The 14,426-nt window shown below is 42.0% G+C and overlaps 2 protein-coding genes across 3 annotated transcripts in view; one reads left to right on the forward strand and one right to left on the reverse strand.

Annotated features, from left to right (window-relative positions):
* Positions 1-6,078, reverse strand: part of NUFIP1 (NUFIP1, FMR1 interacting protein 1) — a 52,707-nt gene extending 46,629 nt beyond the window's left edge. The window contains exons 1-2 of one of the 2 annotated variants that reach the window (XM_003790353.1): positions 5,637-6,078; positions 148-230 (exon numbers count right to left, since the gene is read on the reverse strand). In XM_003790353.1, the coding sequence (XP_003790401.1) occupies positions 148-230; positions 5,637-6,048 (495 nt within the window). In that variant the 5' untranslated portion in view covers positions 6,049-6,078. The remainder of the gene's footprint in view (positions 1-147; positions 231-5,636) is intronic. The other variant, XM_023513615.1, reaches the window with a different exon arrangement.
* A 74-nt stretch (positions 6,079-6,152) lies between these two features.
* The window catches only part of GPALPP1 (GPALPP motifs containing 1), a 32,919-nt gene continuing 24,645 nt past the window's right edge, over positions 6,153-14,426 (forward strand). The window contains exon 1 of the mRNA XM_012805475.2: positions 6,153-6,381. Coding sequence (XP_012660929.1) covers positions 6,265-6,381 — 117 coding nt within the window. The 5' untranslated portion in view covers positions 6,153-6,264. The remainder of the gene's footprint in view (positions 6,382-14,426) is intronic.

Here is a 14,426-nt window from a genome sequence, read left to right on the forward strand (position 1 = left end):
GGTCAATAATGGACACAAAACACTGGGTCAGTTAAGAGAGAAGTACAAGGTAAGAAACAGAGACTGAGGAAAAATAAATGAAATAAAATAAAAAAAGAAACTGACATAGGGAGCAAAGTGTCAAATTCAAGAACATCTTAAAAATACCTTCTTTTTCTGCTTTCTACATGGAGGTGAGTTGAAGTCAGTGAACTTTGCCTCACATTTTCGTGGAAAATAAGAATGTTTAACTAAAAAACAAAAAGAGATCCATGAATGTGTGCAACAATATAATTCTCTTAAGTTTTATTTACCATAACATATCACAAATATTTACTCTGGTAAACTACTCCTTACTGGAAGAATAATAGTACAAACAAGTTAACCAAGACTAAGACCATTCTACCAAATATTTTAATTATTTTTGAGACAGGTCTTTATCTATCCCCCAGGCTGGAAGGCAGTGGCACGGTGACGACCTCAGCCTCCAGAGAAGCTAGGACTAGAGGTCCACACCACCACAGCTGGCTAATTTTTTTTTTTTTTTTTTTTTTTTTGCAGTGACAGGGTCTCACTATGTTACCCAAGCTAATGTGGAACTCTGATTTTCCAGCCTCAGCCTCTAAAGCACTGGGATTACATGCATGAACTACCACACTTGGCCCTAATAAATACTTTCCAAATGAAGAAAGACTGTTGAGATTACTTGTCCATAGATGCTCTAGGCATCTAAGTGCAGGAATAGACAACTGAACTTGATGAAATCCCTTTAGTTATTTCAAACATTAGAAATGTAACAAGTAAAATCCCTAATACCACTCCTTTGGCTAGAATTTCACACCAGGAAAACAGAACCTTGTGAAATACATCTCCTCTCAAATCCCCCTGCACCTTTCCATTCTTATTGCCATGGCCCAATTTAGAACTCTTGATCTTTCACCTAGATTACTGTGCCAGCCTCTCAAATTGTCTTCTGGTCCCTAAGCCCCCTCCTCCAACAGACCTGACACACACAAATAATTCTCCAATCATGTCACAACTTGGCTCAAAAATCTTCAAATGGCTGCTGCTATGGTTTGAATGTGTCCCCCAAAGTTCATGTGTGAGAAACCAAAAACCCAAAGCAGCCGTGCTGAGAGGTGATTAGGTCACAAATGGATTAATGCCACTCTTACAGAGTGGGAATGATTATCTCAGGAACAGATTTTTCGTAAAAGGATTAATCTGGCCCCTTCTCTTTCTATTTTACCATGTGATGCCTTCCAGCAGGAAGGTCCTCCCCAGACGTGGCCCCTCAATCTAGAACTTGCCAACCTCCAGAACTAGGTATTGAATAAATTCCTGTTTGTTACACATTTCTTAATAAATGGTATTGTTACAGAAGCACAGAACAGACTAAGACAGCTTCCTAGAATCCTTCCATGAGATTCCAGTTTATTTTCTTACCCTACCCTTCCCCATACCTTCCATATACTCTGCTTCAGTCACACAAAACAATGCAATCTCCAGAACTTACCTTCTACTGGCACCTCTTTGCCTCTACCTAACAAGTATCTCTTCCCAAACTCTACACACCCTCCAAGACATTTCTTTTCCAATTTCCCTCTGCACTCTGAAATTACCATTTATGTGCCTCTACGACCGGTCACACTGTATTGTGATTTATACTTATGAAGCTACCTCATCTGACTTAGTGGATGCTGATAGTCCCAGAATCAGGTGCACAGTAAATGCACCTGATTAGTGGATGCTGACAGTCCCAGAATCAGGTACCTCATCTGACTTAGTGGATGCTGATGGTCCCAGAATCAGGTGCACAGTAAATCCTGATGGTTTGCATTCAATTTAACGTAAACTGAATCTTAGGCAGACTTGGAGAATGGATTTAAATGAACAATCTCATGCTATAAATATGATCTATACTCTAATGATACCTAAATTTACAGTTTTAGCCACAAATCTCCCCTGAAAGTACAGACTAACAGCTAAAGGTCTAATCAGTATTTCTACTTGACACAAACATATTCCAAAGTCAGCTCCTGGTCTTCCTTCCAAATTTGCTCCATCCACACTTTTTCCCTAACTCAGTTAACCATCACTCCATCCTTTCAGTTGTTTAACAAACCACAAGCTTTCCTCCTCTTCTCTTTATCTCACATCCCATTTCTCATCTTTCAGCAAATCACATTGGCCCTACCTTTAAAATACATTAGCCCACCTGGTTTCATTATGTTTCTTTTTCTTTTCTTTTCTTTTTTTTTTTTTTTTTTGAGATAAGAATCTCATTTTGTCTGTGGCATCATCATAGTAATCTCAAACTCTTGGGCTCAAGCAATCCTCTGGCCTCAGCCTCCCCAGTAGCTGGGACTACAGGTACCTGCCACAATGACTGGCTATTTTTAGAGACAGGGTCTCACTCTTGCTCAGGCTGGTCTTGAACTCCTGAGCTTAGGTGAAACCCTACCTTGGCCTCCCAGAGTGCTAGAATCACAGGCATGAGCCACCGTGCCAGGCCATGTTTCATTTTACTGCACTTTTTACAAACTGAAGGTGTGGCAACCCTGTGGGAAGCATGTCTGTTGGCATAATTTTTTCAACAGCATGTGCTCACTTTGTCTCTATGTCACACTTTGGTAATTCTTACAGTATGTCAACCTTTTTCATGATTACTGTTATGTACTGTGGTGAGTTGTGATCAGTGGTTTCTGATGCTACCACTGTATGTTCTGCGATGCCACAAACCACACTTTATAAAATGGTGAACTTACTTGATAAATGTTGACTATATTCTGACTGCTCCACCAACCAGTCATTCCCTCATTTCTCTCCCTCTCCTCTGGCCTCCCTATTCCCTGAGACACAATATTGAAATCAGGTCAATTACAGCCCTAACAGGGCTTCTGAGTGTTCTAGTAAAAGAAAGAGACATGCATATCTCATGTTAAATCAAAGGTGGAAATGATTAGTGAGGAATGTATGTTGAAAGATGAAACAAGCCACGAACTAGGCCTCTTGTACCAAAGTTAGCTAAGTTGTGAAGGCAAAAGAAATGTTCTTAAAGGAACTGAAATACATATATCATAAGAAAGATTTTGTTGATAAGCCAAAGCCTAATTCAGAGCAAGGCCCTACCTCTGTTCAATTCTATGAAGACTGAAAGAGGTGTGAAAACTGCAGAAGAAAAGTTAGAAAACTAGCAGATTAGCTGGGAGTGGTGGCTCACAGCTGTGGTCTCAGCAACTTAGTGGCTGAAGTGGGAGGATCCATAGTGCCCAAGAGTTTGAAGTTACAGGGAGCTATAATCATGCCACTGGACTCCAGCCTGAGCAACAGAGTGAGAGCCCACCTCTAAAAATAAAAAAACAAAAAGAAACAAGTTAGCAGAGGTTGGTTCTTTAGGTTTAAGAAAAGAAGCCATCCCCCACAACATAAAAATGCAAGGTGAAGCAACAAGTACCTATGAAGAAGCTGCAGCGTGTTATCTTGAAGTTCTAGCTAAGATAACGGATGAAGGTGATTACACTAAACAGATTTTCAATGTAGATGAAACAGTGTTCTATTGGAAGAAGATGTTATCTAGGACTTTCATAGCTACAGAAGAGAAGCCAATCCCTGGCTTCACAGCCTCAAAGGAAAGGCTGACTCTTTTATCAGGGGCTAGTGATCCTGGTGATTTTTAAGTTGAAGCCAGCGCTCCTTAAGTAAGGCCCTTAAGAATAAGGCTAAATATACTCTTCCTATACTCCATAAATGAAACAAAGTTTGGATAACATCGTTTACCAATTATTTTAAGCCCACTATTGAGACCTACTTCTCAGGAAAAAAGTTTTTTCAAAATACAACTATTCATTGACAATGCACCTGGTCAGCTAAAAGCTCTGATGGAAATGTACAGAACATTAATGTTTTCCTGACAGCTAACACATTTTGTAGCCCATGGGTCAAGGAGTAATTTTGATTTTCAAGTCTCATTATAAAAGAAATAGACTTTCTGAGGCCACAATGGCCATAGACAGTCATTCTTCTGATAGCTCTGGGCAAAATCAATCAAAAACTTTCCAGATGCCATTAAAAACATTCATGAATAATGGAAGGAGGTCAAAATATCAACATTAACAGGAGTTTGAAAAAAGTTGATTCCAAGACTCATAAATGATTTTGAGGGGTTCAAGATTTCAGTTAAGGAAGTAACTGCAGATGTGGTAGAAACAGCAAAAAAACTAGAATTAGAAGTGATGTCTAAAGATACGACTGAAATATTGTAATCTCATGATAACTCTTAAATGGATGAGCAGTTGCTTGTTATGGATAAGAAAAGAGAATGCTTTCTTAAGAATCTCCTAGTGAAGATTCTGTAAACGTTGTTGAAATGACAACAAAGGATTTAGAATAGTCAATAAATTTAGCTGACATTATTAGAATGTGCCAGAACTTAGTTGATAAAGCAATGGTAATGTTGGAGAGGACTGACTTCAGTTGTAAAAGAAAGAAGTTCATTCTACAGTAAATGTTATTAAACAGCATCACATGCTACAGAGAAATCTTTTGTGAAACGAAGAATCAATCAATGAGCCAAACTTCATTGTTGTCCAGGAAAGTGCCACAGCTACCTCAACCTTTGGCAACCACCCACCTATCAACTAGCAGCCATCAACATGGAGGCAAAAGATTATCATTTTCTGAAGGCCCAGATGACCATTACCATTTTTCAGCAGTAAAGTATATTTTAGTCAAGGTATACACATTTTGTAGACATGTTAAGAGACTACACTTAGTAGACTACAGTATAAACTTCTATATGCACTGGGCAACAAAAAAAATGTGTGACTCGCTTTTCTGGAATCAAACCCACAATATCTCCAGCTTCTTTTATTAATAGAATCCAACTACTTCTCATCATCCCCTAAGTTCTGTCCTGGGCCACGTCCCCGGTACTTCTCACATAGCCAAATGCAATACCTTCCTAATTAGTCTCCCTTTCTACCAATTACTATTAGCAGCCACATTAATCTTCTTAATCCTCATAAAACAGATCATGCCACTCTCTTGTACTATATTCATCTCACAACAGTCATAGTCAAAGTTCCATGATCTACAAGGACCTAACAGGTTTACCCTCTTCCCCATTTTTCTACCACTGTACCCCAGTTTCAGTCCTCTCTAGCCACACTAGTTCCAGTTCTGATGTACAGCTCTTCTCTCAATGCCTTGTGCCTGCAGTTCCCTCTCTCTGCGTCCCTCTTCTCCTAGATGTATGCATGGCTCTGACCCTTCACCTCCCTAAAGTTTCTGCTCAAATGTCACTTTCCTTGCGACTAGCAATGACATTTAAAACTACGCTATCATTCATTCTTCTCTGTTCTCTATCCACAGCACTCATTATCTTCTATAATGCAAGGTTTTATTTCATTTATTATCTGTCTTCCTCACTACAGAGATATTTAAGCTCCATAAAGATAAAAATCTTGGTATGGTGTGTTCATTACATTCCCAGCTCCTGGTACATAGTTGGAATTCGGTAAATATTAATAACTGCTTAACTGAATCAATAGACGGAAAAAACATTTTGAGGCATTAATGGCCAAACTCGAAGAAAGGCAAAGTGGAAAGAGGAAAGGGAGAAATGAGATAGGGAAGAACGAGGAACAATAGCCCACCGGGAAGGTTGTAGGCCATCTGATGCTGAGGGAAAATACCAGGAGAGTGTCCCCAATACCACGATGTCGAAGCCTGGAAATTCCAGGAAGGCTGGCCATTGAGTTGAGCCTGAGAATCCACAGGAGATTGGGCGTCGAAGGGGGGCTGTGCCCCGGGAAGAATCTGGGCGTCGAAGGGAGGTGGCGCTCCTGGGAGAGTCTGGGCATCCACTGGGGGCTTTGCCTCCGAGGAAGACTCTGATACTGAGGCGGTAGACGACGACGTGGGCGGTGGCGCTGGTGGCAGCGTAGCCCAGGGCATCCAGTTGTCCGGCCGCTGGGCAGTGCTACTTAGGGACCCTAACGCAGGAGTCAGCTCGGGAGCTGGAAGCCACCCCGTAGGACTCACGAAACCACTAGCGGGCTCAGCCATGCCATCCGCCAGGTCGGGAGAAGACCATGCGACTGTCGGGCAAGTTTTAGACGTCACTTCCTTGACCGCGAACTACGCTCAGCCAACCACAGGCTAATACGTCATTAGTAGACGCCGGATAAACTTCCAGCCTTCGCAGTGGGTTGCGAGATGCTTGTAGGGTAGGTTTGACTTACGTGACAGACTTTTATCTGTGACCAGTGTCCGCCGCCGCGGATGGCAAGGGACCTCATCGGACCGGCGCTGCCGCCTGGCTTCAAGGCGCGGGGGACAGCAGAAGACGAGGAGCGGGACCCCAGCCCGGGTAAGCGGCGGCATGTCCCCTGGTTGCAGGCCTGTCCACCTCCTGCCTGACCCGACCCTGCTCTCTGAAGTAGGGTCTGAGGCCTGGGAGGGCGGATCAGTGGGGAGTGACCCGGTCCCAGCCCGAGCTAACTTTTCTTCCCAAGCCGCAGGAGTGGGAAGGAGGCCGTTGAGAGCTTCTCAGAAACCGAGTTTGGGACTGGGAATCGTTGTAACGATAGTACATTCCCATATAGCCTTTAATATGAGCCGGACGCTGGGCTAATTGAAAGATAGGTATTCAGTAAGTGGTGGATCCGAATGAGAACGAAGCCGATCTCCTAACCACTGTGCTGTATTGCCTGTGACGTACAAAGACCCTTGCACACCTGTGCTCTCCAGCCCGTGACCTACCTCCCTGCTCTCTCATTCTGTCGTTGTACAGCGCAGTACTCAGACCAGTCGCAACCAGAGTTTCTCTGCAGTTGCTCAGTGCTCTAGGCTTCTTCTGGCCTAGCACTTCTAGGCATAACTGACAAACTTATCCATCCTTCAAGGCTGAACTTAAATGTCACCTCCAAGAAACTTCTACAAACTCTCCCGAGGATTGCCATGCCTTTCTTTTTACCCTCGGATTTTTTTCCACTTAATTACATTTCGTGTTTATTACACTATATTTTGAATAACTTGTCAGCATGTCTATCTCCACCACTGCACTGTGGTCTTCTACCTTAACACATAGTAGGCACTTTCTGTATACCAAACAAATGCTTTGCAGATTCTTCCATATACATATATCCGTCTCCTTTAATGTTTGTTCTAATTTATCGACTGCAACTGGCATTATAGTTGGAGAATAGTAAAGCTGAACGAGTAACCCTACCATTTCTGAATCTGATTTGACTCCCTAGAGGCCATGTTTCCTTCCAGGTCTCATTTCTTGTAAAGCCTTTTAAAAGCTGTTCCTTTGCTTTAGAAAGGAAAGTTCCATTTAACTCAGGTTGAAGAAAAGTATTGTTAATCAAGTTATCTAGTGTATATTATTTCTCATTCACTATAATATCTGATTTTAAACCAAGGCAGGATGAGCAGATAAGCAAATACCATCCCCCAAACAGATACTTCTATTGTGATTTGCTTCCATCTTTCTAGTAGAATTTATTTCAGGCGCTCCTTTCTTCGTCTGCTCTTTGTTTCTTTTGTGTATGCATTCTCCTCCCATCCCCAGCACTTACCACCATACTTGTGTGATGTGTGTCTTCCCCTCTACCCCAAAGGAGTATTATCCCAGTCTGCCTGGCACCTAAAAAATCCTTCAGTGTCCTATTCCCTCTCTCTCCATCTCTTTCCTCCCCTTTCAGGATTTTAATGTATTGCAAAAGCATCTTCCAGGTTCAGAAACAAACACTAAATTAACCTTTCAGTCCCGGGGACTGTCTCAATTTTAGCACTAAAACTCCCACATCCCAGGACGCCCCTTAAGCCCAGGCAAACCAACAGAGTTGATCATCCTATTTCTGTCTTCTGTAGCTTTTTTATTTATTTATTTTTTTGCACCTCAAACTTGAACACGCACATGCATCACCCATAGATTGTGTTAAAATGCAGGCTCTAATCCAATAGATCTTAGTGAGGCCTGAGAGGCTGCATGTCTCACAAGCTCCCACTCCTCCTGCCCCTGCAGGTCCTGCTGGTGCCAGGACCACAACTTGAGTGGTAGAGGATGGGCACTTGGCTTTCCCTGTCTGCAGTTATTGCACCAAACTGTTTGCTGGTTTGCCTCACCAAACCATGAGTTCCCTAAGAAACTGTGCCCTGAGCCTTCTGTAATTCCTGACACTGTCAGGGTACCCAGCACAAAGTAGATGATCAATGAATTCCATTTAGCTGAGTAGAAGAGAGAGTAAAAAATCCTTAAGAGGGGCCCAGGATTCATGGGGGAAGGGGCAAGCATTTGACCAAAGGCCATTGTATGGAGTCTGGGAAGGAACCTGATGGCTGGCTGGGGGTGTGGATTCTTTTCTTTTTTTCCAGTTTTTAAAAATTGTGACAAAATACACATAACAACATTTACCATCCTCTTAACTGTCTTTAAATGTACGTTCAGTGCCATGAAATTAGTTGACACTGTTGACCATCCGTCTCCATATCTCTTTCATTATAAAACTAAAACCCTATAGCCATGCCCCTGCACCCCCGACAGTCAGATTCTCCTTCCTGTCTCCATAAATTCAACTACTCTAGGTACCTCATATAAGTGGAGTCACACAGTATTTGTCTTTACGTGACTGGCTTATTCCATTTGATGTAACATCCTCAAAGTTCATCCATCTTATAGCAGGTATCAAAATTTCCTTCACGTGAGGATTCCTGACTCCAGTCTGATACCTGCTCTGTGTTCATCATATTCTGCTGCCTCAGAAAGAGATCACTGACAAGCATGACCAGAGTTCAGAGGAGGGAGGTAGCACACAGGTCTGAAGCGAACTATATTAACTTCATTTGCATATTCTTAAAATTGATTGCTGGGAAATGGCCCCTGAAATCATGTCACCAGAAACACTGAGGTACAAACATTTTCTCAGAACTAATCCACACTCTCTAGTTGCTGCTTTGTGGAAGCCAAGTGGAGGTTGGCCACTTTGACTTTTAACTCCTGGCTCCTTATCTGCAGTAGCCTTCACCTCCACTAATTTCAGCTACATTTGTAGTCACACACTGGACCCTACTCTGCTTTGGAAGACTTAAATTCAAATCCCATTCTCAACAAAAACCTTTTATTCAGGCTTAGCGCCTGTGGCTCAAGTGGCTAAGGCGCCAGCCACATACACCTAAGGTGGCGGGTTCAAATCCAGCCCAGGCCCGCCAAAACAACAATGACAGCTGCAACCAAAAAATAGCCAGGCGTTGTGGCAGGTGCCTGTGGTCCCAGCTACATGGGAGGCTGAGGCAGGAGACTAGCTTAAGCCCAGGAGTTGGAGGTTGCTGTGAGCTGTGATGCCACAGCACTCTACCCAGGGGGGACAGCTTGAGGCTCTGTCTCAAAAAAAACCAAACCTTTTATTCATCCATCATCACTCAGTTACTCCCATTTCACTTGTTTCTTTTTTTTAGTTTGTTTGGGGGTTTTTTTTGCAGTTTTTGGCCAGGGCTAGGTTTGAACCCGCCACTTCAGGCATATGGGACTGGCACCCTACCCTTTTGAGCCACCTGCGCCACCCACATTTCACTTGTTTTTTTAACCTCATTAAGCCATCCAATCTCTGCCTTGTCTATCCTTTTTGCTCTTCTTCCTTTAATTATTTTCACCTTAGACTTCACAGTCCATCCATTCATTTATTCTCTTGTCAGTGTTCCAACTGTCTTATCCCATCCATTGGGTATCCTGTTAAAGCCATCTGATAAAAGCCTAGTCACAGATCAATCCAAGTATTTCCCTCTTCTGTGCCTATAGCCAGGCTGCCCAGTGCTACAAGAAGAAACTTCACACTTCCACAGGCTACTGTTGCTAAAAAACATAGCATCCTAGCTCGGTGCCTGTAGCACAGTGGTTATGGTGCCAGCCACATACACCGAGGCTGGCGGGTTCAAACCCGGCCCCCCCGAAAAAGAATCATACCTTCCTTCCTTCCTGACCAGGTGCTTAGCTATATCCTAGTAATCCTCACAGCTCTCTTTCCCAGTGAGCAACCATGACTTTCCAAAACCTTCTCTTTTTTTCTTAAACTTTCATTTCTCCCTCTACTTCATTGAAAAAGTAGATCCGTAGATTGGCTGACGCCTATAAATAATCCCAGCAGGGGAGGCTGGCAGGTGGATTCCCTGAGCTCACAGGTTCAAGACCAGCCTGAACCAGAACAAGACCTCATCTCTAAAAATAGCTGGGCATTGTGGTGGGCTCCTATAATCCCAGCTGCTTGGAAGGCTGAGGCAAGAGGATCACTTGAACCTAAGAGTTTGAGGTTGCTGTGAGCTAAGACGCCATGGCACTCTACCAAGGGTAACCAAGTGAGTCTCACAAAAAAAAAAAAAAAAAAAGGAAAGAAAGAAAGAAAATCACATCATAAAGGAACATACTCATTTTCCGGTTACTATCTCTAAAAACTTTCCTGAATGTATGCCCAGCTTTTTGTCTTCCCTCTGGTAACAGTGAAGAGGTATCCATTAAGGATACTTCCTTCTAAAATATCTCCTCTTGGGCCAGGCACAGTGGCTCATGCCTGTAATCCTTGCACACTGGGAGGCTGAGACAGGCAGATTACTTGAGCTCAGGAATTGGAGACCAGCCTGAGCAACAGCGAGCCCCCGTCTCTAAAAATTGTGAGTGGGTGCCTGTAGTTCCTGCTACTCAGAAGGCTGAGGCAAGAGGATCACTTGAGCCCAGGAGTTTGAGGTTGCCATGAGCTATGATCACACCAGGGCACTCTACAGAGGGCGACAAAATAAGACTGTCTCAAAAAAAATAAATAAAATAACTCCTGTTTACTCTGAATCCTTTCCCTTACTTTCTCTGGGGCTGCTTGCCCTTAACATTTAACTGAAACATTCAAATCTTCCCATTTTCTAAGAAAATTCTGCTTTGTATGCACCTCTACTACTTTTCTTTCTCTCTATCTCTGGGTCCATTTTCTCCTTAATTTCCTGCATCCTGGCCTTTTGTTCTCACTGGTCCACTGAAGCTGCCCTAACCAATTCATGGTACCCTCTCCAGTCCTGCTCTTGCTTGACCTCTTACCAATGTTTGACCCCATTGATCCTTCTTTTGATCCCTCTTTCTATCCCCCATTTTTTTTTCTTTTTTGAGACAGAGCTTCAAGTTGTTGCCCTGGGTAGAGTGCCAGGGTCTATCCCCTTTTAAACACCTTTCAGTTTTCCAAAGGTGCTGTGTCATTGGCTTTCAGGCCTTTGCACATGCTTTGCTTTCTAGCATCATTTTTTTCTAAAAAACATTCCCTGACATCACTTCCTACTGCCAGCAGGAGGCTGGGCTGGGTGCTCTTTTATATTTCCATGATTTAAGTATGTCATGGTGTCAGCAAACTTTTCCTGTAATGGGCCAGATAGTGTAAAGACGGTAGCCCCTCAGTGTCCGTAGGCACTACATCTACAGACTCAACCCACTGGGGATGGAAAATAATAGTATATGTAGGTTGTGGAAATTTCTATTGTTGAAATTCAAAACTTAATATGATAGAGTGCAGTATTCTGTAGTACAGGTCTACTCCTGAGGAGAATGAATTGCTTTTTGGGAAGTAATATTTCATGTAATTTGGGGTTCAAAGTTAGTGTTCCCAGACATCAAAATAAATTGCAGGGGCAGTGCTGTGGCTCAAAGGAGTAAGGCACTGGCCCTATATGCCAGAGGTGGCGGGTTCAAACTCCGCCCTGGCCAAAAACTGCAAAAAATAAAAATAAAAAAATAAATTGCAGGTGTTCATCTGTTAATGCTAATATACAATGACATTTTATGTACTGTACTGAGTTCATATTTCTGTAAGCATAATTTTGTGTGATAGATATTACAAGCAAAATATAATGAAATGTGAGGCATAACCCCTGTTCTCATTAAATTTATATAATCTGTTTGTAAAATTACCACTGGAGTAGGAGAGCTTCCTTAATAATGGTAAGCTTCACTGCTTTAGGAGAGATGTGGAATAGTTCATTACAAGTGCCTAACGTCATTTTTTTCAGACTATATATATAATTCAGAAGAGGATATCTAGGCTCGGCGCCTGTGGCTCAAGTGGCTAAGGCGCCAGCCACATACACCTAAGGTGGCAGATTCGAATCCAGCCCAGGCCTACCAAGTAACAATCATGGCTGCAACCAAAAAGTAGCCAGGTGTTGTGGTGGGTACCTAGGTCCCAGCTACTTGGGAGGCAGAGGCAGGAGACTCGCTTGAATCCAGGAGTTGGAGGCTGCTGTGAGCTGTGATGCCACAGCACTGTACCCAGGGGGACAGCTTGAGGCTCTGTCTCAAAAAAAAAAAAAAAAAAAAAAGAAGAGGATATCTATAAAAAAGTGAAGCCATGGCAGTGCCCGTGGCTCTAAGGAGTAAGGTGCTGGCCCCATATACCAGAGGTGGTGGGTTCAAACCCAGCCCTGGCCAAAAACTGCAGGAAAAAAAAGTGAAGCCAAACATGTCCTTAATTTTATTAGGAAGTCTGTAGTTTGGCTTATAACTTTTAATATTCTTCTTTTTCTTTTTTATATCAGTATCTGTGTCATTTCATTATATAATAGTTATTTATTTTGACATAATCCAAATATAAATTAAAAGGGCAATATGTTCTTCTTAGATGAGTCTTCATCTGCTTATTCTCTTTTACAATCTTACAGCATTAAAATTCAAAGCAAATTTATTTATTATAGTACCAAGAACAGCATATATTTAGACCACATTAGCCTTCATCTGAACTGTATAAAAGAATAATTTCTTCTTGATATAAACCAATCCAAAATTAGCTGATAGTATCCTGTGGATAAATTATATTGATGGTGGTCACATATAAGAAGAGAAAGAAACAAAAGAGAAAAAAATCTTCCCTCTGTAATACTTAGAATCAAGAAGATGGAAAGAGCCATTGATTCTGAGAGTGAAATGTAATCTCCTATGAGGTCGCATTATTCATTGATGTTAGAGGTCACATATAATCTCTATTTATATTTTGGAAACATTTACATGCTAAGACATTGACCATTTTTCAAGAAATCGTAAACAGGAATTGGATATATGAAACTAGTCCTTAATTCTTAATGTTTTCTTCTTTTTGCTACTTAATTGTTCTTTCCTAAAGCATGCTTTTATTACAAGTCTAGCATTTAATTTCTAAAATTTATTTAATGATGCATAGGAAAATGTTGAAAAATCTGTCAAATTTTTAAAGGTAAACTTTTAGATTCTTTAGTCAATTTAACGTGTGTTGAGCACTTGTTCTATAATAATTCGCCAAGAGAGACTAAAAACAATTTTCTTTCTTTTTTTTTTTTGGTACAGAGTCTCACTTTGTTGCCCTCAGAGTGCCATGGCATCATAGCTCACAGCAACCTCAAACTCTTCGGGCACAAGTGATCCTCTTGCTTCAATCTCCCAAGTAGCTAAGACTATAGGCACCCACTCACAGTGCCTGGGTTTTTGTTTTATTTTTTATTTTTTTTAAGAGATGGAGTCTTGCTCTTGCTTAGGCTGTTCTCAAACTCCTGAGCTCAAGCAATCCACCTGCCTTGGCCTGCCAGAGTGCTAAGATTATAGGCATGAGCCACTGCACTGACCTAGAAAACAATTTTCAGAAATAGATGATTGATTCCAAGACTAGCCCTAATCTCTCCCTTGAGCTTTATGCTAGTAAACCCCAAGTGCTACTGCTAGCACCACTGGAACTTTTAGTGGCCATCTTAAACCTGCACTAGACTTTCCTCCCAACCTGCTTTCCTCCTAGTTTTTTTCATATTGGAGAATAGCATTGCCATCTACCTAGATAACTGATCAGACCAGAAACCTAAAACTTATCCTTAGGATTTTCTCCCCCCTCCCCCCACACCTCTCACATCCAAACCATTAGTAAGTCCCCTTTGCCCTTCTTTCAAACTATGTTGCAAATTAAATAATCTTAAACAATTTCTAAGCAGCTTTCTAATGAATATCCTTTATTCCTGGTCCCTTTGTCTGTTGTACACAAGGAGACAGTTTTTTGTTTTTTTTTTTAAGGTAAGTCAGATCATGTCTCTCCTGACCTAAAACCTCCAAATGACGGCCTGTTGTAATTAAAATCCAAACTGTGTATTGTAGCCTATACTAGCATTTATTGACCACTGTTATACACTGGATGCTGTTGTGTAAAATAAATTAACTAATATAATCTTCATAACAGCTTTCTGACACTGAAACTATTATTAACCTCATTTTATAAAGCAAGAATGTGGCTCGGCGCCTGTGGCTCAAGTGGCTAAGGTACCAGCCTCGTACACCCAAGGTGGCAGGTTTGAATCCAGCCTGGGCCCGCCAAACAACAATGATGGCTGCAACCAAAAAATAGCTGGGCGTTGTGGCGGGCACCTGTGGTCCCAGCTACTTGGGAGGCTGAGGCAGGAGA

This window comes from Otolemur garnettii, unplaced genomic scaffold (genome assembly GCF_000181295.1).
Source record: "Otolemur garnettii isolate 467f Iridium unplaced genomic scaffold, OtoGar3 scaffold00043, whole genome shotgun sequence".
NCBI classification, from domain to species: Eukaryota; Metazoa; Chordata; class Mammalia; order Primates; family Galagidae; genus Otolemur; species Otolemur garnettii.